The 25,513-nt window shown below is 47.9% G+C and overlaps 1 protein-coding gene across 2 annotated transcripts in view; it reads left to right on the top strand.

The window, feature by feature from the left end:
* GAB2 (GRB2 associated binding protein 2) overlaps positions 1-24,412 on the top strand; it is a 95,851-nt gene extending 71,439 nt beyond the window's left edge. Inside the window, exons 3-10 of one of the 2 annotated variants that reach the window (XR_004550530.1) lie at positions 6,810-7,050; positions 9,942-10,528; positions 11,507-11,601; positions 12,309-12,588; positions 13,953-14,043; positions 15,816-15,918; positions 17,226-17,319; positions 18,019-18,154. Coding sequence is in view for 1 of the 2 variants with exons in the window: in XM_034072613.1 (XP_033928504.1) it covers positions 6,810-7,050; positions 9,942-10,528; positions 11,507-11,601; positions 12,309-12,588; positions 13,953-14,043; positions 15,816-15,918; positions 17,194-17,319; positions 18,019-18,162 (1,667 nt within the window). In the remaining variant the exon portion in view is untranslated. Of the gene's footprint in view, positions 1-6,809; positions 7,051-9,941; positions 10,529-11,506; positions 11,602-12,308; positions 12,589-13,952; positions 14,044-15,815; positions 15,919-17,193; positions 17,320-18,018 lie in introns of both variants that reach the window. The other variant, XM_034072613.1, reaches the window with a different exon arrangement.
* Positions 24,413-25,513: the final 1,101 nt, after the last annotated feature.

Raw genomic sequence — 25,513 nt, 5'->3', positions numbered from 1 at the left:
GTCAATGGTGAACCAGCTTCTGGGCTTTCACCCTGCTCGTTGGTGGCATGTTGGACCATGGCACTGGGTGAGACTGTGTTGGCATGAAGTCCAAGGGAAACCCAGTTAGGTAAATGCCAACATTTCTAATCATCATCATCATGGAATCATGGAATTAGAATGGCTTGGATTGGAAAGGACCTTAAGATCATCCAGTTCCAACCACCTGCCATGGACAGGGATGCCTCACACTAGACCAGGTTGCTCAAGGCCCTGTCCAACGATAATAACCAATAATAAGAACCAATGACATCCTCCAAAACAAGATGCCAGAGCTTCATTTCACACAGTGACATAGCTGGTTTGATGCTGAGCTGCCTCTGGAAGGGAAAAAACACCCTTTCTCATAGAAATATATCATTTCTTATGATAGCTCTTAGTTTTCAACAGCTTCAGCCCTGTCCTGCAGCACTTGGCTCCACAGACTCCAGCCAGATTTGCTAAGGTTGCCCCTGTCATCTGTAGAAAGTACATATGTCAGAAAAGCAGCTGATTCTTCATATTCCCATTGCCTTGGGTTTGCCACGTTATCCCTACCCTGAAAAAGGCAAAAATAACCCTCTTGAGACCACTTTGTGTTTTATAAAGTTCCATCTCACCATCTTTGTCCTTTCTCTCTGTTCCACCCTTTTCTTTTTTGTCTTTTCTTCTCCCAATTTAGTCCCTCATCAAATTGGTTTTACAGTGTCAGAGATGATGATCCCTGAAGCAGTGTCAGAGATGGAGTTGGATCTGTGAAGCAAATGAAGCCTGTCCCAACCCACGCTGCCATGCTGGGGCTGTCCTTCATCCCCAGCCATAGGTCATTGTCCCACTCTCAGATAAGGATGTCCCAGGTGGGATGCTCAAGGCTGTGTGTAAGCCAGGGCTGCTTTTATCTCCAGCACTGAAGCCCTTATAGCAAAAATAAATAGGTGCACACCAGACATCCCCTATGGCCAAATGTTAGACCTCCAAATATTGACTCAAAAGGTTGAGCTCCACAATCGAGCGGCAGATTTGCTCTTTAAAGGGTAGCCACCATGCACAGGGCTGATATGATACAGAGCTGGGTCACTGCCACAAAGGGGCAGAGATGGGATTTTGGGCACAGCTTCATCTCATACAAGCAAACCTGTGTTTTCCAAGGAGAAGCATCGCATCGTTCCTGTTGCAGTCTCTCTCCTGCCCCTTTGTCCTTCAAAGAATTGATTGCTGTTAAAATAACTGAGATATATAATGCTTTGAGGTCAGGATGATCTGACTTGGCTCCTTTCCCTCTCTTCTCTCTCACTTACTCTCCAGTGCTGTGATATTTTCCCCTGGTTCCCATGCTTCTCCAAGGCAAACACTCCCGCATTGCCACTACTGTGTTGTTGTTCCATACGGATGCAAGCAGAGCGCTGACACTAATGGGCAGAGATGATGCTATTTATTTATTGCCACTCATCCTTGTCTCCCTGTCTCTCCCATTATGGGTAATTCTCCCCAGTCCTGTGTTACATACTTAAATAAATGGGGGATTTCAGTGTTGTCAGTAGAAGAAACGTTAGGGGAGCAGCTCAAGCTAGATAGCAGTTAGATGGCTGAAACTGTGCTCCTACCGCTCTGTGCAGCAGATCCCTGTCCATAAAGCTCCTCCTTTCCCTTATGCAGTCTGTCCTGACCAGTTTCTCAAAGCAAAATAACTGGAAAGGAAAAGCTCAAAACCCAAATATCACTTTGTCCCCATCCTTCAGCTCCTCTGCAGTGCAGGATGCATCTGTGCCCCATCCTTGCTTTTGGGGAGCTCCATTCCCCCTGCTTGGCACCCAAAATACAGGCGATGCTGGATATTAGGGGTACCCGTGTCCTTGCACACAGCTCCCACCCTGATGGAAACCAGAGAGGGGAGATTATCCCAACCAGACACCCTTTCCTACTAGCCTACTGGAGGAAACATTTAGCAGGCAACCATCCAAGGCATCCTTAGACTGACAACAGCTTTTCCAAATGCCATCCAACTCAGAGGCCATAGGGCAAGCTCGATAAACAAACCTTCCTTGGGTACCATTCTCATCCTCATGGCATTCCAGGGCCTCCTGGCAGCACGATGGGATGGTGAATCATCCATTGGACGTGTTGTTTGTGCTCTCCCTGCCAGGAGAAGCAGAGGGAAGGATGTTTTGGTAGGGTTGTTTGTCTTTTTTCATTATTATGTTGTATTTGTGCTGGAGGAATGAGCTGGCAGTGAAAGCAGAGGCGCAGGCGGATTCCCATAGTAGAAGGTTCCCCCTTTTTATTGCTAATAAATGATGGAGCTACTCCAAAAAGTGGGGAAGATGAGGGTTAGGGTTAGGGTTAGGGTTAGGGCACCCTCCTGTGCCCTCCTAGGGATTATTTCTAGTAGATTTCTCCTAGTCCCTCATTGGCCATAAGTTTTAACCAGTGTGAAGTCAATGACATGGTCTGAGGTGGTTTGTGGCCCTATCTGCCAAGGTAGAACTGGGAAGACATTATCTGCGAGGCCCCTTGGACCACTAAGTCCTTGCCAGCACCGTGTGGGCATCACAGAGAATTCCATGCTGCTCAGGGATGACAAGCAACCGTAGAATCCCAGACTGGTTTGGGTTGGAAAGGACCTTAAGGTTCCAAGCCCCTGCCATGGGCAGGGACACCTTCCACTAAACCAGGTTGCTCCAATCCCTTTCTAACCTGGCTTTGAACATTGACGGGAGCTTGACCCAAAAATCGCTGCCTTCCTATGGGCTTCATTTCAAGTCCATGGGATATAGGGAGTTTAGTCCCAGCCTTTGCCTGCAAGCAGGGAAGGCAGACTGGGTTCTGGTGAAAAAGGCCATTCTGAGCAACAACATCCGAAGGAGACTGAGTAATTGTTTCTCTCAGATAAGTCCAGGAACATGGTGTGAAGCTCTGTGCACACAGCAATACTCCAGTGCTCTGAGAAGGGAATTCACAACTGTCAGCAAGGAGGGAAATACCGCTTTGGGGGATTGAAAACATCCATAAAACATTCCTGGCTCCCAGCCTAGCCCATCCCATTGCCGGCAGTGTGCTCGCAGTTGCATATTGCTGCTTTGGGGATGGAGTCACAAGGGGGTTTTCTCCCTTCTTATTGCAAAACATGGCCCAAAAGGCACATCTTAACCTGGACTAGTGAGTGCCAAGCGTCCAGCTGGACTGGCACCACAGGGTTTTGCAGGGCTGTGCTGGCTTGTCCCCACTGAGCCTCTTGACTTGCTTTCTCACAGGGGCCAGCACAACATCTGTAGCACAAGCCCAGTGTGATGTACTCACGCAAATCATGCTGCTGACATTGAGTTTTAAGTTGTGGGTGTCCCAAAGCTGCCTTTTCCAGACCGTGAGAGCCCAATTCCCCAAACTCGGAGAAGAGCCAGCCAGGAAATGTGGGTTAAGATGACACTTCCCACATGGCCTCACTACGTAACCTTAACTCTGCCCCCCTGGGAATGGCAATAGGAACTGGAACAAGATCTTATCCCTTCTTGGCTGTATTTGATACATTCCCTTAACATATACTCAAGTTCTCAATGTAAAGCCAAGGGATTTGAAGGCTATGTCTATGCTGTTAAATAAAGGAGGGCCACAAGTTTATTCATGGCCATGAAGGATGGAGAAGCATCTTTCTTTATGGCTCATGTCAAATTGAGTTGAGCATCTTTGGTCATGATGCAGGTAGAACTGATGCCTGGAGGTGTGTGGATGGGACCACCTGGAGCTTATTCACTGAATGTCCTACATGGACATGGGAAAGGAGTGTTAGTCCTCATTGCCTGGGAGCTGGGCACTGCAGCATGGCAAGCTGAAATGGCTTTGGGACCTTTGACTCACTGTGTGCCTTACCCTTATGGCAAACTCTTCCTGTTTCAATCCAGCATGTACTAGTCATCAAATACTATTTTCCTGCCTCAATTTCCTTTCTTGCCTCCTGATCTCCCCCCCACCAAGACCCATCATTACTGTGTGACCTGGCCACATGAGCTGCCCTTGTTTCTATTGCAAAACCCCCATTCAACATAAAAAATACAGAGTAATCTCAGCAATCCCTTTCTGCAGCCACAGGATTTATCATCCCAGCCTTTGCAGTCCCCTCCCAGCCCCACGAAGCAATCCATCTCTCACTTGCTATTACGGAGCTCATCTCACAGACCTAATGGAGTACACGAGCCCTGAATGGGCTCCGCTAATGCTCTCAGTGGCCGGGTCCTTGTGGGAAGCGAGCTGGGAATTCAGTCTGAAAATCAATGTGGATGCCAATAGAGTGGCTTCCCCCAGGGAAGTGATGTGCTTTTACTGGGCAGTGCTGCCTGCTCCCCTTCATCTCCTGTTTTCTTTCACGTGGTCAGAGTAACCATGGAGTAATTCATCCTCCTCTCAATGAGTGGGACTTTCCCATTGGTTTCCCCACATCAGACTGATTTTGGGGAGAAGATTCAGCTCTCCTGGCAGTGCAGGATTCCCTGAGCACCTCAAAGTGTTGTGATTTGCATTTGCTGGGCTCTGGGGTGATGGTGGGCACTGTCTCCTGCATGCAGCACTATCTCTCCCTTTAGGCTGTGTTGGCACAAATAAATCAGTGTCATTTCTAACTCCTGGGTGTATTTTGGCTTGTCACAGATTTTCCATGTAATGGCAAGTGTGGAGCCTGCAGGGATAGTGCTGGAAGACTGCTCAAGGTAGAGGGACCCCAACCCAGCACAGTTCATAGCTGTACCCAGGGGTAACCTTAATGCTGGGATGGGGACACAACATTACCCTGCCATCCTCACACCATCCTTGGAAGAGTCTTTGCCAAAGCCCAGTGTGATGTGCAATTCCCAACCTTGATTCAGGAGGCAGCAAGACCATTGGGCTGTTCCTGGGAAGCACTTTGGGTGTAGCCGGCCTGATTTTGATAGGAATAGAGGTACAGGCTCTACCATGCTGATGGAATTCAAAGCACTTGATTTGGGACTAAGATCTGGGATTTGCAGAGGTCTCAAGACTCCTTTCCAATGGGGATCTGCACTACTACAGGATAAATGTTTAATGAGAATGAGGGTCAAGGCACTGTTTTGTCCAAGGACACTGAAATGGCCATTTACTCCCATGAAAAGCACCAAGGGATACTTAATGCCCATGCAAAGAAGACAGGAATGGAAGTTTTAAGCTCTCATCCCCCACCATTAATGTCAATGTTAAATATTGATCCTTTCTGTGTTTAGCACAGACCAAACAACCGAGTAAAGCCACACTCTTTGGCTTTTATTAATGTACTTTTTCTGCATCAGGTGAAGTTTGCAGTGACACCAGGATAAAAAATGTACCGGCAGTGAAGGAGCAGCATTGATTTTGTATCCTGACACCATTCAGAAGTCAGTGAAAAATCACCCTGTGAAGCAGTTCCTTGTCCAAGCCGTAACAGCCATTCCAGAGAACACATTCCCTGCAGTCAGACCCAGAATTTGAGGGATTTAAGGGAAGGAATGGGAAAAAAAAAGGTTGGAAATCTATAAAATCCCCAAAATCCAGCATCGGAGCAGGTTCCTTTATGGGTGTCTGAAGTCATATTTGAAGAGCAGATGGGAATTGTGTTGGGAGAAACATGGAAGCAGTCCCTAAATCAGTGGTGGACAGAAAATGGATGGATGTAACCAGGGGAAAATGATTTTTTTGTTAGGTTTTGGGGTTTTCTGTGGTTTTAATTAGCACCAAGTAAGTGTAAATCACAGCTATTATAAAGGGTAACTTTAGTGAATCACAATGAGGGTTTTCACATGCAAGGAGTGCATGCATGGCAAGGTGACCATGCATTGTCTTCTGCAGCCAGAAATGGATCGGCTTTCCCAAATATTGCTATTTGTGTGGTTTCTGTGGTGTTTTTATAATGGGGATGTACAGCTTGGCAGCTAAAATCCATCCAGGATTCAAATTCTTGGAGCACACTCTTACAGAAGGCTGGAGTAGCTGGGTTGTTATTCCATTGAGATGAGCTTGAGATTTGAAGGTGTATTTCACCTTGAAGAGCAGGCAGTAGGAGTCACGCCTTGGGTCTGCAACCCATGCTACAAGCAGAAAAGAGCAGGAGCTCTTTTGAGGTCACGAAATTAATAGAGGACTGGGGAATATGGGAATCATTTTCATCTCTGCTGTTATTATGTTCATATATGTTCATGTTTACCCAACTGTATAGATAGCAGTGATGTTCTGACACAAAGGGATGAGGATCATGGAATCATAGAATGGTTTGGGTTGGAAAGGACCTCAAGATCATCCAGTTCCAACCCCCTGCCATGGGCAGGGACACCTCACACTAAACCATGGCACTCAATGCTATGTCCAGCCTGGCCTTGAACACTGCCAGGGATCACATCTCTAAAGCCTCTTGCTAAAGGTCTCTGAGCAAGGACAGATGCAGTAGCTGTGGTTTGGAAGCTCTTCTCTTCCTTTGTAACCAGATTTTAAGTGTAACAACCCATTGGGCTCCCTGTGGATTGGACTGACATCACCCATACATCCCCCCAGGGCACTAAGCATGTGCTAAAACATGATAAAATATGTTAATATTTTAAAATATGGTAAGATATTCATTTCTCTCCATGATACCTATAGTTGCATAGGTACCTATAGTGCTCCAAGTAGAACCTTCTGCTGAGTGCATCAATCAAAGCCATACCCAAACCCCACCAACCTCCATAAACGCTGGAGCACTCAAGCAAGGATAACCCTGGGAACATGGGATATGTGGTCACTGTGTGCATCCTCTCAAGGTGCCTTCTCTCCCCATACAGACACCCTGAGGACCCTGGCCTCCATGAACCACGCACCGCGGTCCTCACCAGCAGAGCTCAGCAGTGCCAGCCACCACCTCCTGCGGGAGCGCAAGTCCTCGGCACCATCCCATTCCAGCCAACCCACCCTGTTCACCTTCGACTCGCCCACCAGCCACCTCCAGAGCACCCTGTCCGCCAGTGCCCCCCAGGACTACTTGTTCCTCCACCAGTGTATGAGCAGGAAGTCGGAGAACGCAAGGTATTGGAGTCTGGGAGCAAACCTTAGGGAGGAGGGAGGGCTGGGGGTGAATGGTACAACACAACTCCATCCACAGGGATGCAAAACACGGGTGGAGAAAGCTCTGAGTGATGGGCTTATCACATTGTGGTTGGGAGGAGGAGGTCAGAGTGGCCACATCCCAAGTTCCCAACTTTCCTGGCTTTCTGGGTTGTATTGAAAACTGGACAAGTGGCTGGACTCAGAATGTGGTGAGTCAGCAGCAGTGTACCCCAGGGGTCAATACTGGGTCCAGTCCCGTTTAACATAGAATCCCAGACTGGTTTGTGTTAGAAGGAACCTTGAAGCTCATCCAGCTCCAAACCCTGCCACAGGCAGGGACCCCTTCCACTGGAGCAGCTGCTCCAAGCCCCTGTGTCCAACTGGCCTTGAACACTGCCAGGGATGGGGCAGCCACAGCTTCTCTGGGCACCCTGTGCCAGCGCCTCAGCACCCTCCCAGGGAACAGCTTCTGCCTCAGAGCTCAGCTCAGTCTCCCCTCTCTTGGGCAGGTTCAAGCCATTCCCCTTGGCCTGGCCCTCCAGGCCCTTGTCCCAAGCCCCTCTCCAGCTTCCCTGCAGCCCCTTTAGGCACTGGAGCTGCTCTCAGCTCTCCCCTTCAGGAGCCTTCTCTTGTCCAGGCTGCCCCAGCCCAGCTCTCTCAGCCTGGCTCCAGAGCAGAGCTGCTCCAGCCCTCGCAGCAGCTCCATGGCACTCCTTGAAGATGATCATTAACAGTCTGCTTGATGGGGCAGAGTGCTCCCTCAGTGAGTCTGCTGATGACATCAAGGTGGGACAGGTAGCTGATATACCAGGGGCTCATGCTGATAGCATCAGGGGGACCTCAACATGCTGGAGAAGTGGACCAGCAAGAACCTCAGATCTGGATACCTGCAACCAGCTCTATGTGGCCCATCATGAGGAGCTGGGGTTTGCTGGGGTCCTTTCCACCTTCAACCACTGTGATCCTACAGACAGGGGCCTAATTCCCTCTCTAACCAGGACAACCACAACCAGAGGGATGTGCAGAGACTGCACCACTCTGCCATTCATCCCTTGCAGAGCGCGCTGTGCTCCATGGCATCCCGTGGTGCACAGTGTGGTATCACAGTGAGCCACAGCTCGCCTCCTCCAGACCCAGACAGTTGCCTTAAATAGCGAGGAGATCTTCCTGACGTGGAGAGTTTTGGCTCACAGGAGCAATGAGGAGATGAGGAATGAGGGAAGGAGGCAGGGAATGAGAGGCAGTCAAATCCCAGCTGGCGCGGGGTGAGATCAGAGCCTGGGTTGCAGCCTCCGCTGGGCTTTCCTGCTGCAGCTGCCTTTCCCTACCCAAAAACAACAGAAAAAGGCTCAGCAAAACTAACTTCAGATGGGGTTAATGGAGCAGTGTTCAAGAACAGGCTCTCTGACACTCCAGCTGTGTGGGTATCTGCAAGCCACCCATGGAGACCCCAGGCTGGGACCTGGAGGATGGAGCAAGCCGTGATGCTTTGATGGGCACAAACTGACCGGCAGCAGCTTCTGCAGCTGGACTAGAACTAATCACCCTGATCAATACCCAGCGCACAGGGCCGGGCTTCAGGACCACTGGGACTCCCTCTGCTTTCAGCTCCCAAGCTCTTACTTTACTCATCCATAAAATGAGGGTAATAGCAGCTAATTGGTGGGCAATGCTGAGTAATTAACCCGTGAGATGCTTCAAGTCCTCAGCCAAAAGGGCCCTGCCAGAGCACAGACATCTCCCAGGCGGACTGAGCTCCAAGGGCAGCAGGGGGTTGTTTGTCATCCCACAGCATCACTTTGGTTTTGACTCAATAAGCCCTATTACTGAGCGCCATCTCGTGCTGGCTCCATGGAACCGAGTTCCTGGTGTCCCTGCAGAGCATCAGCCCCATCAGAGCAGTGTAAACCAGCATCTCCCAGCTTTTCCCATAAGGCTGGGGCTTTGCAACTACTGGGAGCACTCCCTGTAACCATTGCACTTTATACCAGTGTTGTGGTACAGGGCAGAGTAATTCTGTGAGGAGATGTTTAAATGGGGCTGGCTAAGCCCTTTCTGCCTGTGAATGGCCCCCAAAACACTGACCCGTGCATAGCTAGGATCATAGAATGGCTTGGATTGGAATGAGCCTTAAAGCTCATCCAGTTCCAATCCCCTGGCACAGGCAGGGACACCTTCCTCTAGAGCAGCTTGCTGACAACCTCATCCATAGTTATAACTGCAAGCAAAAAGACCCAGCCCAGGGCTACCTCTCACCCTCTTTTGGTGCATGTGCATCAGCTCTTCATGGCAGAGTGGTCCTTTCTGTGGGCTCTCCTGTATTATCTTCTTCCATGCTGCTTCAGCCAGCTCACAGGTATCATTATCACCCATGCTCAGCTCTGCTGCGTCTTCCCCTAGTGTCCTAGCACTTTCATAGTGATTCTCATGTTTCTCCAAGTCTTGCAGGATGGGGAGACACTTCATGGTGGCAGGAGTTGAGGATGGGAGAGGGAAAAGTCCTAACAAGACTCTTCATCAGGGACTGTAGTGATAGGACAAGGGTTCAAATTGAAACAGGGGAAGTTCCAGTTGGAGATAAAGAAGTCCTCCCTGTGAGGGTGCTGAGGCACTGGCACAGGGTGCTTGAAGAAACTGTAATGCTCCATCCCTGGCAGTGTTCAAGGCCAGGTTGGACAGAGCCCTGGGTGCCATGGTTTAGTGTGAGGTGTCCCTGCCTATGGCAGGGGGGTTGGAACTGGATGATCTTAAGGTCCTTTCCAACCCAAACCATTCTTTGATTCTATGACTCTAAACAGGGGGAGCAAAGCTCAATGCACCCCAGGACTTGCTCTCCCCCATCTCAGCCCCTTTCTCCCCTTCCTCTACAGGAGCGCCAGCTTCTCCCAAGCCACGAGATCTGCCTTCTTCATGCGGAGCGACACAGCAGTCCAGAAGCTCTCACAGGGCAATGGGCACTGTGTGAACGGGGTTGGAGGGCAGCTCCATGGCTTTTACAGCCTGCCTAAACCCAGCCGGCACAACTCGGAGTTCAGGGACAGTGCGTACGACCTCCCGCGCTCCTTCGGCTCCTACACGCACCCCAAGTCGAGCCTCACCAGCTCCGAAACGGATAACGAAGAGGTCTACACCTTCAAGACTCCCAACAACACCCTATGCAAGGAGTTTGGGGAGCTCTCCACGGACTCCTATGACATCCCTACCACCCCGCATTCCGTCTACCAGATCCCCAGGACATTTACACTGGACAAGAACCACAACGCTCTGGCCGTGGCCGCCAGCGACTCTCCTGCTGCACCCCCTCCACGACCCCCAAAACCCGGGCAGATGGAGCCACGGTGGGGCAGCCCCCCCCAGCAGCCCCAGCCTGGTGACAGCTTAGGGCTGGTCCCCATGGCAGCCACCATTCCCAGGAGAAACACACTGCCAGCAGTGGAGAACAGCAGGTTACACCGAGGTGAATTGGGGGGTGAGGAGCTTGGGGTGGCTTGGTTCTATCTATCAGCCTCAGACCACTGTGTTGTGGTAGGGATGGGGTGGCTGTTGGCATCAACCAAAGGGCTGAACACAAAGAAGGTCTCCCCGATCAGGATCTGGGCCTGTTTTTTGTATATAACAGGCATGGAGAGGGATCCCCACGGTTTTGGCACTGGAGATGCTCATCTGGCTCTTGGTTGTGTTGTACTTTGAACCAAAACCCCAAACCTTCTTGCCCCATCACCACATTTTGATGATTTCAGCTCTTTTTAGCTTGCTTTTACTTCTGTTCATACCCAGATTTATCAGAACCTACTTCAGCCTGGAGCTGCCTTGTTTTTTGCTCACTGAGGATGTAATTTCACACATATCCAAGACCCAGAATCCCTTTCCATTGGCCATGGATGGGCTATGGATGAACATGCCCTTTCCAAACCTTGTGCCTAGGGTGAAATAGTTGCCAAGAAATTTAGAAGAGGTGGCTGGAGAGAAAACATCCTCTAAATGATATACACAGTTCTCTGAAATGCCTCTTCCATCCCCAACATTAAGGCTGAGATCAGACCCATGCTCAGCAATAGACAGTCCAGTCTAAGAGCTCAGCACGCCATCCTCACCCCATCTTCCACTTACTGTAGGCTGCTAGCCCTTATATTTGCAAGGTGTAACAGAGCTCTTCCTTAACCCAGTTTTGTCACCATGATCTACCTTATCTGACATGTTTACGCTTGGGATTTTGCAGCACATTGACAGAACCAGGTTAGGTCCACGTGGCACGTGCATCGATGCATCAGAGTGATGCTAACTGGGAAGGAGCAGAGCAGGGAGTCTGTGACAGGCTAAAACCCATGCCTTCCTATCAGCATCTCCATCACCAGGAGCAGACACTGCCCTCCTAGTACCTGGATTTTGTTTAGCATCAGCTGGAACACATTGTGCATTTATGGTTGTGTTGCAGCTTCTTCTTGTGAGACGTACGAATACCCCCAGCATGGAGGCAGCAGTGCTGTGCAGTCCGTCGAGTCCATGAATGATGGGTACAACTCCTACCTGGTGAGTTGGCTTTGGTGTTGGCCACACTATAGGCATAGTTTACACCTTATAGATTAAGAAGCAAGTTGGTTCCAGGTTGGACCTCACAGTCTAAGTCAAGAAGGGGTTTAGTACTGGTTTCAGCTAAAACCATGGTGGCTTGCAGGGTAGAGATGGAGGAACAATGACCTAGCCCAGCACCTCATGCAGAGATTTGCTTTGGGTGCTTCCACAGAGTGTATCTGCCTGGAGCTTTGATCCCAAAAAGGCACCCAGGAGTTTGGCTTCTTCCTGAAAGCCTGGGATGCTGACACATTTGACATGTTGCCAGAAAAGCCTCTTTTGTGCACTTTCTAAGACTTCCTGAGCTGGAAATGACATTAAAGCAGCCTTTCATATTGCATTTTATTCATGGCCAGAGCCCAGGGAAAAATGACTTTCCAGGTTGAGCGTGCTTCTGCAGCTCACTCTGATCATGAGAAGAGACTCAGGTCTGTGTGATTAAGACCTTTCCTGAACTCAGGATGTTGTAATGCCTTGATAACAATGAAAGTAGTACAAACTGATGGCAAAGGAGGGGACAGCCCACCCCATCCCTCTGTGCCGAGATTTTAGAGCTGGTCCCACCTCAGCTGTGTGTTCAGTGATGCTGAGATGAAAGGGTTTATAGTGGGATGGGGTTGAGGAATCTCTGATGCTCACAGCACATCCTCCTTCTTGTCCCCCAGCAAGCCAAGGCAGTGGTGGCCCGCTCCCACAGCACTGACTCCGAGGACAACTACGTCCCCATGAACCCCGGTTCCTCACCCCTGATCCACACCGAGAAAGCCAATGACAATGCCCAAAGTCTGTACATCCCCATGAGCCCTGGGCCACATCACTTTGACCTGGTGGGGTTGTCCTCGGCCACCCTCCCCGTGCATAAAGGAGCCATGGCGCAGTGCCACAGGCGGCTGAGTGAGATCCAGCCCCCGCCAGTCAACCGCAACCTCAAACCCGATCGGAAAGGTGAGAACAGTTGTTTATGGGTGAATCTTTCCAGGAACCCTTCTACTCTTGTAATGCTTCAGACTACACCCATTGTCTTGTGCACACTCAAGTACAGCCCTAGGTGGGCTGATGGAGCAGGTCCAGAGGAATCCATGAGGATGAGCAGGGGCTGGAGCAGCTCCTGTATGGAGCCAGGCTGAGAACATTGGGGCTGTTGAGCCTGGAGAAGAGAAGCTGCGTGGAGACCTCAGAGCAGCTTCCAGTGTCTGAAGGGGGCTACAGGGATGCTGGGGATGGACTCTTCATTAGGGACTGCAGTGATAGGACAAGGGGTGATGGGTTCAGACTGAAACAGGGGAAGTTTAGACTGGATATAAGGAAGAAGCTCTTTACTGTGAGGGTGCTGAGGCACTGGAATGGGTTGCCCAGGGAAGCTGTGAATGCTCCATCCCTGTCAGTGTTCAAGGCCAGGTTGAGCAGGGATTGGAGCAACTGGATCTAGTGGAAGTTGTCCCTGCCCATGGCAGGGGTTGGAACTGGATGATCTTAAGGTCTTTTCCAACCCAAATCATTCTGGCATTCTATGATTCTATGTGCTTTGTTCCCACATGCACAGTCAGATCTTCAGATCTTCCCCATCCCCTTCCTGTTTCAGGAGCACTATTGTGCAAATGCAGCTTTCATGGTGCTTGAACAGCCTGTCCCGAACCCCTCCTGGCCTTTACAGAAGATGCATGTTGCAAGCAGGATCTCATCCCCTTTGCCTGCACCCCTCCCTGCACTCCACCCCAAAATCTCTGCATTGCATTCAGATGACCCAGGTTTCTCCTCCTGTTTCCTACTGGCTGGCTCTAGTTCTTCCCTTTGGGCTTTGCCTACATCCTCCAAATCCCACCCCAAACCATTGCCTGGTAGCTCACCAATAAGATGCTGAGAAGGAGGGCTCCCATCATTAATGTGTCAACACCTAATCCCATCAACGTGCTGGGCAAGGACTGGGGCTGGAGTGCAACTCTATTCCACCTAATGAACCATCCGTGATGAGAAGAGCTTTAGAGCTTTCGTGTTACACTGCAGATGTCCTTTCCCAACCCATTCCCTATGGGAAAATGCTCTGGTCAGAGGCAGCTTAACACTTACAGAGCCTGGTCTTGTCCCTATCTAATGGGTTATCACAGCTCCCTGATGAACGGGATTTAGGGCATTTTTAGCAGATCTCTATTCCCTGGGAGGTACATTCCCCATTAGGGGCCACCCATACACTCTGGGGCTGTGGGTCAGAGAGAATGGAAGCAACCAGTATATTGCTGGGGACATGCAAGTCATGGATGCTGAACTGTGGGAATGTGCTGCCTCTGAATAAAGGCTTTTCTATTCCCCAGCAAAGCCATCACCATTGGACCTGAGGAACAACACTGTCATCGATGAGCTTCCCTTCAAATCACCAGTCACAAAATCCTGGTCCAGGCCAACGTGAGTAATGGTTGGGGTATGAATTCTTGCTGTGTTCCAACAGCAGATCTCTGATCTTGCTGTTGTCCACATGTAGACACACTGTCACCTCTGCCATGGATTAGACATCACTGGCTGAGTGTAAGGGGATGTCCACTGCTCCTTTGCTTCCTTCTGACCCACAATCTCTTCTTACGAAGGGCACGTTTCTCATGGGCTATCTTAAATCAAGCTTGAACTGAGCCCAGGCATTGGATGCAGACCCAAATTCCCCCAAAAGCTGTATGACCCCTTCAGCCCTCATTGTGTTCTTTGTCAATGTTAGCAACAGGAGCTGCACCATCACACAAACATGTGCACTGGCATGAAAATTCCCCTTGCCCAACACACTACCCCCATTAGGGACCAGCAGGAGCTATTTGGGAAGAGGGACACTTATGGAGTGATTCATTCCTAAAATATCCTGCCACACTATGGCAATCTGGGGGTTTCCTTGGTCACATCATGGCCAGACTTAGGAGCTGGTCCAGATGTTGTTGAAGCAGAGTGGCCCCTGTCTTGAGCCCCTCATGAGCTTAGTCCAGTGTTGTGAGAGCCAGATTCGCATTCCCCACATCACAGCTGGTGGCAAGAGAATACATTTGTTTAGGTCGGGATTCCACATGAAAGCCCAGCATGTGGCCAAGCAGCTAATTAAGATCTCCTGAAGACATTTCCTATTTCTGGGATCTGACAACTCCTGTAGAGCTGTGGCTCTAACAAAGGACCTGTGCTCCACCGCGACTCAGGGCCCAGCTGTGCCACTCCATCCCATCCATACTTTAGGTGCAGGGCATGATTTCCCATCCATCTTTCCCCCTAAAACCCCCTCTATAATGTCAAAACACAGGGTGAGCCTTGCAGGGTCTGACCGAGCTGTGTTTTGGTTGCCTTGAAAGCAAAGCTTAGCCTGAAGGAAGCCTGCAAAATGAAACCAAAGCACTTCAGAGCAAAGCCTACCGGCCAAAAATAACAGGATTCACACAGTTCCAGTTCTTGCTGCTAATTCGTGCTCTGATGCTGTCCAGTGAAAGGTTTGGCTGCTATGACTCCGCTAATAAATTGGATTGTGTGGAGACTGACTGCAGGGCATGAGCGCTGTGTGCTGAAATCACTGCACCAGGAAACAGAGAGCAGGCTTTGACTGACAAGACATCCGACCCTAGAGAAGCTAATGGATTTTTCCTTTATCAGCTAATCGTATGACCCTGCCTTTACTGCAAGGCAACAAATAGCTTTTTAAGACACAAGCTTTAATGCCAGACGCTGATTGCATTATGTTCTTCGGTATAATCAGATTTGGCCAATTGAAAGCAAGACAATGCCTCGGAGGTTTTGTATTCCAGGGCCCTGCATGGCAAACAAATCCTGGAGCTGTGGTGGGGCAGGAGGTGAGAAGCTTCACCAAGGCTGGCCCTGCATGCTCCACAATTAAATATTTCCTGTGAGACAAATAGAATTCATGGAGCCTGGTTCATGGAGCTGATAGCAGGAGGGTTATGGGTGCACAGCAAGCAAGGTGTTATTAAGAGGTCTTAGAAAGGAAAAGCATTACAAGACCAGACCCAGTGATTTATGACCCATGGAAAGGTCAGGTTGGAGAAGCTCAGTGCCACCAGCTCTTCATGTCCAGTCCCTGTATCTGAGCATGGCAATGTTTGGAACACTCAGGTGCTACCCTTTCCCATCCTTCCTTGGGAATGGACCAGCAGCATATGTGACCATCCTTAATGTATTAATCCTTGTCCTTACAGCCAGTCCTTCAATGCAGGCTCTTTGCAATACTGTCGCCCTGTCTCCTCCCAGAGCATCACCAGCACTGATTCGGGAGACAGCGAGGAGAACTACGTGGCGATGGTAAGGGCCCGACAGCTAAGATATATGGTCCTGGCAGGACATATACATTCCCCAGAGCTACAAACACATTCCTAGCTCATGACATGGAAGTGCTCAGATAGCACCATGTGCTGTTTGTCCTTGCGTACATCCCTGCATGCACAAAACAGTGTTTTTCATAGCTAAAATGACATGTCCACTGGGGTTTTAACTGTATATGAGAACAGGAACATATATCACTGACTTTGCTAGGAATTAAGAGGGGATAAAACCATCTATGGGCTGTGAGGGTGTATTTTCCTAATATAAGTTGATTTTTCAGGGTTTTTTGCCTCTAATAGCTGCTGACATCATGTTTGTGTGGAGGGCAGGGGCTATCGGAGCAGCAGCAGGGAGTGGCACTGCTTACAGGGAGGGGATTTGTCTCCCTTTATGAAGCTGCTGACTTGAAGCATATTTTTGAGGCTATGTAATTAAGGGGGTAGAGGAAATCTGTGCTCTGTGCAGTGTGGTTGTGATTAGTGAAGATCCGGGAGCTGGTCTGGCCTCAGTAAGTTATGGTTCCTGTGGAAAGCTAAAGCCCATGTCTGATGTCAGGTATATGAACAACATAAGCGTAAAGGCAGCAGAACTGCTCTCATACATCAAGTTAAGAGCATGAGCTTGAAATATATATGTATTATATATAATATGTGTAATACATGTAATATATATTGTGCATATTATATATTATAATAATTATTATAATATTGATTATACCATATATATAATATATGAAGTAATTGCATACAGTATATCAAATATAATTATATAATATATAATACATAATAGATACAATACATAATAGATACAATACATAATACATATATATTATTATATATTATACATATATATATAATCATATATAACTTTATAATATATAGAATATATATTATATAATATATAATAACATATAACATAATATATATGCATTATGTGTATTATGCATTGTATCTAATATATATTATATATTATATATTATACATTATACATTATACATTATACATTATACATTATACATTATATATTATATATTATATATTATATGTTATATAGTATATAGTATATAGTATATCTGTAGGCCCCTAGGATTTCTGCATATCCTGGTCCAAGAAGCAGGTGAACAAATAACCAGCCTAGAACCTCTTTTAAGAACACCACCAAGGCATTTTATTGCCATATTTGTGTTAATTCCTCTTTTTCTCCTTTCTTCCCATTTTAATCCTCATTGTCTCTCCTGTCTCTTCCCTGCATTAGCAAAACCCCATTTCTGCTTCTCCTGTTCCTAGTGGCACCAACAGCCCAGCGCCTAAAAAGAGCTCGGGGAGTGTGGATTATCTGGCCCTGGACTTCCAGCCAAGCTCGCCAGGGCCACACAGAAAGGTAAGAGGGGTTTTATATATTTCTGATTAAAAGTAATGTGGTTATTTAAGGGGTTTTGGGCAACCGGGTCTAGCGGTAGGTGTTCATGTCCATGACAGGGGCATTTGGAGCTGGATGAGCTTTAAGTTCCCTCCCAACCAAACCATTCTATGACTCCACATGACCTGGTGCTATGCTTATTCTTGGTCAGACTCAGTGTATTGCATGCCTGCAGCCTTGCTGGAAGCGTTACCAGCCACATGGATGTGCAGGGCTCCAGGGATGCTGATGGAACCAGAAATTCAGCTGGAGATTGTATATTCAAAAGTATCCCCAGAAGCATCAGAATTCATTTCTTTTCCTCCTCCAGAACCTCTGTAAGAGTTCTTGGGCTCTTTGCAAGAAAATGAGCAAGGTGCAGAGCTGCATTTGCAATATCAGCAGTTAGGTATCACATTTGCAACCAAGCATTCATGCCCCAGATTTGATGTGAAGGTAGAGCCCATGTGCTGTTTCTACCTTACCACTGCACCTTATGCAAACAAGATGCAGAGCAGACTGAAATCTTCCATCCAAGGTCCTTTGGGAGGTTAAAGGGAGGATGATGAGCTATAGAAAGAAGGGGAGATGTTGATGGATGTGTAGCATCCGTGATGATGTTATGGGAAGGAGCGAGAGGGAATGGGTGACCAAGCAATGCCATGTTTCTCCTCTCCACAGCCCTCCACCTCTTCAGTTGCCTCAGATGAGAAGGTTGACTACGTGCAAGTGGACAAGGAGAAGACACAGGCGCTGCAGAGCACCATGCAGGAGTGGACTGATGTGCGGCAGTCCTCGGAGCCCACCAAGAGCACGAAGCAGTAGAGCCTGGGACGGGCAGTGAAACAGGCAAATCCCAGCTCCGCTTGGGCTGGATTCCTAAGACTTACATGCAGAGGGGAAGGGATCTCCATTGTTTCTTGGTTCTCTTTTTAAGGCAAAAAGAAACTTAATTTCAGGGGCAGATTTGGTAGATACTGTTTGCCAGTGATAAAGACCAACTACATTCGGTGGCTAGGTTTGTGCTTTAGCTGTTGGATGCACTATCCAGGAACTTCGACTTAGCAATACCAGGTTTCACCTTACACATCTTTTGCTTACAGCTATTAAAGCCACCTTGTACGTGCTAACACTGCATCATCTCTCCCCGTCTTCTTCCATGCCGTGCAGGTTTGCAGCATCTCTCATGCCCCAGCTCTGATTCCCCACTCATTACGGTTGCCCTTCTCTCTGCCTCCTCCCAATCCCAAAACTAAGCAAGGATCATTCCTTTTGAAGTCACTTGCGTTGTCCCAACTCCTGTAAATAATACGTTCAAAACCTCTGAGGGCTCTTCTCCTCCTGGAGGAACAGCCCCCATGGTTTTGGTTGTGGTTGATAACCTTCAGGAGCTTGAAGAGCATCCCATTGAGCTGACTTAGGAACCCAGGACTTGCTCCATTGTACACACACAGATATGCCAGCACATGCTCACACACATGAATGCATGCTTGGAACAGCCAAGTTTGTTGGGGTGTCTTCTGCTATTGATGCTCTCCAGCATCTCTCGAAGCCAACAGGCTGGAGAGATTGGCTTTGGATGGTAGAATTAAAGCCCTGACTCACTGCCTATGTGAAACCTATGAATCTGGCTCCAAGAACCAAAATCTGCCCTTTGTGGCACCAAACGAAGCCCATAGAATTAGATTCCTACATCTGTGGCCATCATTAGAAGCTCTGTGGTTAAGCACAGGGATACAGGGAGGCTCTGGAGACCATGTGTATCTGAGCTGGTGTGAGGATGAGTGACAAGGTGGGAGTGGAAAGCTGTTGTGAGGACTGGGAGAAGGTGGATGTTGTACCACAAATGTTGTCTTGGATGAGGAGCTGCAGTGGGGTGTATCCTAGAGGAAAGGAGCAGGGTAATTGAGATGTTGGTTGATGGGGAGGCCTTAGGCTTGTGAAGAGGCTGGTCAGGAGAGTCAGAGCAATGTGTTTCAGTATTAGGTTTCATGTAGCATTATGGTTGGCTTGGTGTTGGGTACAAAGGGATGGACCAGATGCTTTCTCCCCATGTTCATCAGTGTTTCTTCAACACAGAAACAGGGCTTATTGACCCTGGGCTCTAATTACGGGTGGGAATCTGCTGTCGCCCCTTGCCAGCATCCTTGACACATCCAGGCTTTGGGATCACTCCCGAGGCAGCTGCTGGGGACAGAGTGCAGAGAAGGAAGAGACAGTTTATTGCAGAGATAATAATTCATGATCTCATGAAAACAGGAAGAACTAATGATTGCCATGGAGCAGCCTGATTGCCAGACAGCCAGCGATGACATGAGCAAACGGGCCAACCACAAATCAAGAGCCAAATGAAGGAGACATTAGAAAGATTAGGTAATAATATTTATTGAAGAGCTGGAGCTATTCTCTCTGCAAGCTGGACCTTCCCAGAACCACCAGCTCTATGTTCCAACCACCAAGTTGTATTGATTACTAAAGCTTAAGTGTTAATACATTTGTTTAATCCTGGTCTGGGTTTGGAAAGGGCCAGATGTGACCCACACTGGGATAGGATACTGGTCCCTTAAGGGCTGCATGCTGGTAAAGTAAGTGTTGAACTTCCAACACCAGTTTGTATTTGTTTCTTGCATGCCATGAAAGGGAAGGATAATAATGGAAAAGCTCTGACAACCCTTTTAAGACATCAAACTGTTGGTCGTTTACAGGAATAACGAAGCAAATATATTAATGCTTATGGTAAAAACAATAACCATCAAGGAAAGAGGGGGAAAAAAGACCCAAAGGGGAAGATTTAGCACAACCAGATGCTCTCTGAAGGTTGGGGAGTGTGTTACAGCTTGCAACGGCCCTTGCTTCTCATTGGGGGCTTGCAAGCTTGCATGGTGAGATAATGAAATGAAGAGCAGACTTCAGTGCTTCTTATTTCTATAGCCCCTTTCATCACCACATCTCAGGGGAGACTGAACGTTGGGCCTGCTCCAGAGCCCACTGAAGTGTGTGATCACCCATCCCCACCAAACAGCAAATGTGACTCAAGTAAGGAGCTGTTGTTTTCCTATCCCATCCCCTAAACTGTTAGAGGGACACAAGGGAAGATGAGGTTGGGGGAGCAGGGTTATGGTGCACGCTGGATGTGTTTCCCTGCCAAAAGTGTGCTGTTCTCCTCCTCTTACATGATCTCTGGGGTGGATTGCAGCAGGAATTTTGGGAATGGTTCCTTATGCTGTTTTGGGTCTTGCTCTGTAAAACAGTGCAGTTAGTTCCAGGCTAAAACAGTCTTGGACTGGACCAAAAGCCTTGAGAAATCAAGTGATAGCCTTGATAGTGCTCAGATAGAGTCTTTTTCATCCACCTGGGACATGGGGAGCTCAGCAAGTCCCAAATGTACCTTGAAAGTCAGAAGGTGATGGGGAAGCAGCAGCAGCAGGAATTTGATGGTGCAGTGGCTTGAGAGGCAACACTATGGGTTGTGATGTTTCTTACTGAGTCATGCCTTGTGCTTCTGAGCTGGGACTATGTGCATCCAATGCCCACTCCAAATCCCAAATCCAAAGCATTAAGACTGGAAAACCCCTTTGTGGTACTGACTAAACTAGTCCCTTTTCTCCATGTCCCACAGATGTCTGTATTTGTTTAGTTGACAAGCACTGGCATGGGATAGCTCAATTCTCTGTTTTGATGATTGCTTTCATGAGCATCCCCAGTAACTGGCCCTTTGCATTTGGCAGACCAAGGGCAAAAACAGCCCAAAAGTAGCTATTTTGCAACTGCTGCTTGCTGGCCCCTCTCTGCTTTGCAAGGAGGTCTCTGTTTTCCCAGAAACTGATACATTCCTCATTTTTTCCCCCGCTAAGCACCAAGCAAATGGCCCCTTCAAACTAAGTCCATAGACTCTACGCACTGTCAAACAGACAGGACTATATCAACCCTTTCCTGAAATCCATTAAGTAATCAATGGCTGCAATGGAAATAGTCATTCCTGATGGTTGCCGAGCTGATTACAGCAGTCCCTGGTGATTAATGTTTCTTCAGTATTTAGTCTTAAACCATATTGAAAAGCAGCTGGTTTAATTACATGGGCTGCCAAGAACTTTGTCCTGAAGGCATGGAGTTTATCACATCCACTCTATACTTGGATGCTCAAGTATGACTGACTCCTTTGTTAGAAATAGGTATTTTAGGAAGCTGGGAACACTGCAGATGGTTCATTTGGCATTAAAATGGCTTGAGCCTTCCCATCAGAGCCAGCTCTTCAGCTCTTGAGTCCCATTTAAGAAAAGGGATGTGGTTGCATGTGTGTGTGGGCTCATGGAGAAAGGTTGTCTGTGGAACAAGCATCATGACCTCAATATTGAGTTTTATGAACTACCAGGGCCATGGTTTAAAGCTCTCCCAAAGCTTCCAAATGAGTAAGGTGGTGGTTTTGAAGGCAGAAGGCTCCAAAAGTGTGTATCCCTTGCTGTGAGTGTGCAACTGCTGCTCATGTCTTGGGTGACATGGTCTGGTGTGAGGTGTCCCTGCCCATTGCAGAGGGTTGGACTGGATGATCTTAAGATCCCTTCAAGCCAAACCATTCTATGGTTCCTCTGTCTGGTGACACGTGTGAGCTGCCCTGGAGCTGATTTGCTCTGAACTGACATTTAAGTGTTGGGTGGGAAATACATTTCCAGCTCCAAATTGATGCCAGGCATAGGTTAGTCTCAAGTTGGAGAAAGAAAATATAAGTGAGTGCAAATTGTGCCAGGGCAAAGATGAGTAGATGAGCAGATAGGGCCAAAGCCAAAAGGTAGCTAAGAGCTGGGTTGACTGGGATGGGTTTGGACCCAGGGTCACCAGCACTGTTAAGGGTTATGTATGGGGGAACATGAGATTGGGAGGAGAGAGGGCAGAGGAGTTTGCCAGCAAGATTTGAGTCTTGGACCTCACCTTTGGCATGTGGGAGAGGGTTGGCACAGACCAAGTCATCCAGGACACAGACAACTGGGAGACAGCTTGAACCTGTACATGTCTTAGGATAGACATTGACCTAGAGCTCTCTGCAGCCCCATGCCAGCCTTTACACCCTGAGCATTGAGCATGGTGGGAAGTGTTGGGTTCCTTTAGCCACCCAATGAGCATGGCTCCCTGGGAGGGGTAGAGCCATGCCCAGGTCTTATGTGGTAGTGGAATTTGGTAGGAAAAGGTTTAAATAGCTCCCAGATCCTGACTCATCTTCCTGTCTTAAGAGGCGAGTAAGAGGATGGTTTTCTTAAGTCATGCTTTCATTGTGCTGATGTTCTCTCACCTGGTGGTGTTGCTGTTCCATGTAAAAGCTAACACTCACCCACTGTGTGTCCACTGAAGGGATGTTGTCTGGATGAGATGGCTGCAGTGGGGCTGTGCCTATAGAGAAGCCCTACTTGAAATGGAAAGGGCAAAGAGCAGAGCCTAACCCCAACGCCAGCCAGAGGACAGGCATGGCCATCAAAAAGCCATCAAGAAAATCAGAGGGACCAGCTCAGCATCAAATCACAAGGGCCAAGAAGCCAGTTTGTGGCCTCTGGTGAATCTGTGTGCCTCTGCCCAGAAAGCACCAACTTGCCCACATGTACACAATGACCTTGCAACTATGAATGAGGCTCTTGCAGGTAGAGATGTTCACCTTCTCATCATGGTTTCTGCTTGGCCTGGAGCCGTTCATCCCTCCATCAGCTTGTCCTTGGTGTCTCATCCTTGTAGACACAATTTGATCTCCTTGTTCACAACTCCTAAAGTATTGCTGTTCATCAGGTTGCTACTTCAGTGTCTGCTGCTCAGAAAAGCTGATACATAGCAAGGTGTCACCAAACAACTCTGTCCCCACCAACCCTTGGCCAGCCAAGCAACATCTGGCACAAGCCAAGCAACATCTGGAGCAGAAGCTGGGCCACATGGCCCCATCTCCTGAGCCCAAAGAGCTTCTCAATGGACTTACTTCCAGTCCAGTGATGCAGCCCATTGCTAACCTATAATGTGCTCATTTGTAGGCCAGTGGGTTGACTATATGGGAGAGACACCAACCCATCATTTTTACTGCTCTTTGGGTGACACCAGGTAGGACAAGGGGGCTCATTTGAACTCTGTATCCCACTTTTCCAGCTTATAAAATGAAGGTTTATAGCACTTACTTCCCCACGTCACACATGTGTCATGGGGTGTAATTAATTGACATCTAATAATGCAAAGAGCTGCTTTGAGTCTGCATGCAACAGGCAGGCAGCATGCGGTGCGACCCTCCTGTCATGCCCAGCATCACACATGGCACTGCACATCCTGCTCTGCAAAACCCATTGAAAACCCTCAACCTTAATTCCTGAGGTGGAAAATAATTTGGCAGGATTTTCTCCTGAGTGAGGGGAAAAGCCATTTGCACAGTTTGAGCCTTCTGCTGCCACACTGGCCCTGGAAATACCGTGTTTTGTTTGGATGTGGTGGCTGAAGCATGTTGTAGAGAGGGAAATGGAATAGGACCTGGGCTCCGATTGGAGCTCATCAATGAATCCCATAGGGTTAGGACCAAACTTTTAGTGTAGCTATGTCCCACTCAACCCAGCCCTTGGTGAAGTCAATGTGTCCCCATTGACTTTGGGTTGAGTGGGAATGAACCCAGCCAAATTAGGGTAGTTTTCTCCATTTGTTCCTTAACCTGCTGCGAGGAGGGGTTGGATCCATGGCTGGGAAGCCATGGCATCGGCACCCGATCCGCAGGGATGTTTTGTGTGTTTCCAAGCCTATGACTGTTCTTAAAGAGAAGTCTTTTTAATTCCTTTCTTTTTTGTTGTTGTTTTCCATTTGTAGAAGGAAGGACAAGAGTAACCTGTGGCAAACTGTACAGTACGTGTCTTCTTGTGGTGTCACTGTTTGAATGGTTATTCGGTTTTCAAATCACTGTGGACAGCTAATCACTTAAGTTATTAATTTATTCTTTGGGGTTTTGTTGTTTGTTTTTTTTATTAAAAGTAATTTGAAACAATTATTTATCCTGTAAATTGGTCTTGAGTGAAGCCTAGATAATACTTTTTTGCTGTTAATAAACATGGTACATGCCTGACGTGAAGGTGATCTCATTTTTAAGTACTGTATATGCAGTGCGAAAGCAATAGGGAAATAAAAGACTGGTAATATAAAGACATCTCTCACTGGTGACTCCCAGCATGGGTTCGGAGTGGGAAGAGAAAGGGGGAATTAATGACCTGATCAGGTTGAATTATGCGGCACCTTTAATGCTTTCAGAGCATCTTCCCAGTGTCGGCAAGTGTATCTTACAGCTTCCTGTCTGTAGAACAAGGGCCTTTAGGATGCAGTTATGTAGTTTCCCTGATACCAGAACCCAAGTCATGTGTTTCCAGCTACTAAAGTGAGTTTCATACTATATATCTCCTCCAGAGATACACTTTGGTATATGCAGAGTGAAGAAGCGCTGCCTTCCTTACCCATCAGAAGCTTAGCATCTATGATCTCCAGTTCAGGACAACAAACCACCCATAAAACCTAAGCAGAAGAACAGGTCTTTTGGGTTGACTATCTGCTTAGATTGTTTAGATTAGGGTCTTATCAAGACAGTCTCCTGCAAAAGCACACTCAGCACATGGCCCTGAAAATGTCTCCAGGTGGTCCTCCATCACAAAGCAGAGTTGGAATGACAGCAACATGAAAGCTTTCAGCAACCTCTTTGGACAGGAGGTTCATAAAGGTCTATTAATAATACCAGGAAACACTGTGCTTTCTGTTTAACTTCAGCTTTGGGTCCGTATTTATTTCCTTTTAGCATCACTTTAAGTATAATGGACTTAAATACAACAAACACACTCCACTGCTCAACTACAAACCCCCACTAACAGGACTGTGATCTGCATTCAGAGGCTGCAGGTCCCCATCCCACCACTGCCTGCTCCCATCTGCTCTGCAGTGTTGTCCCATGTATTGTGAAGTTGAATGCCCATCTCCCATATTCTCTTTGACCTATCGAACTCATAGCTATGAGTATTGCAATAAGACACTGAGGCTCTATGTTGAATTCATTCATTTCCTTTATTTGTATATAGGAAAGGCAATAAAAGAATATGATAGTACACGCCAGAGATCTGATCCCAAGTGTCCTCTCTAGCAGACTTTCTGTTCACCTTATCTGTAGCAACGTCTGTGCTTCACCTTTTCC

The sequence above is a fragment of the Melopsittacus undulatus genome, chromosome 2 (assembly GCF_012275295.1).
Source record: "Melopsittacus undulatus isolate bMelUnd1 chromosome 2, bMelUnd1.mat.Z, whole genome shotgun sequence".
NCBI lineage: Eukaryota > Metazoa > Chordata > Aves > Psittaciformes > Psittaculidae > Melopsittacus > Melopsittacus undulatus.
Note: the sequence above shows the minus strand (reverse complement) of the source record. Positions and strands in the feature narration are given on the sequence as shown.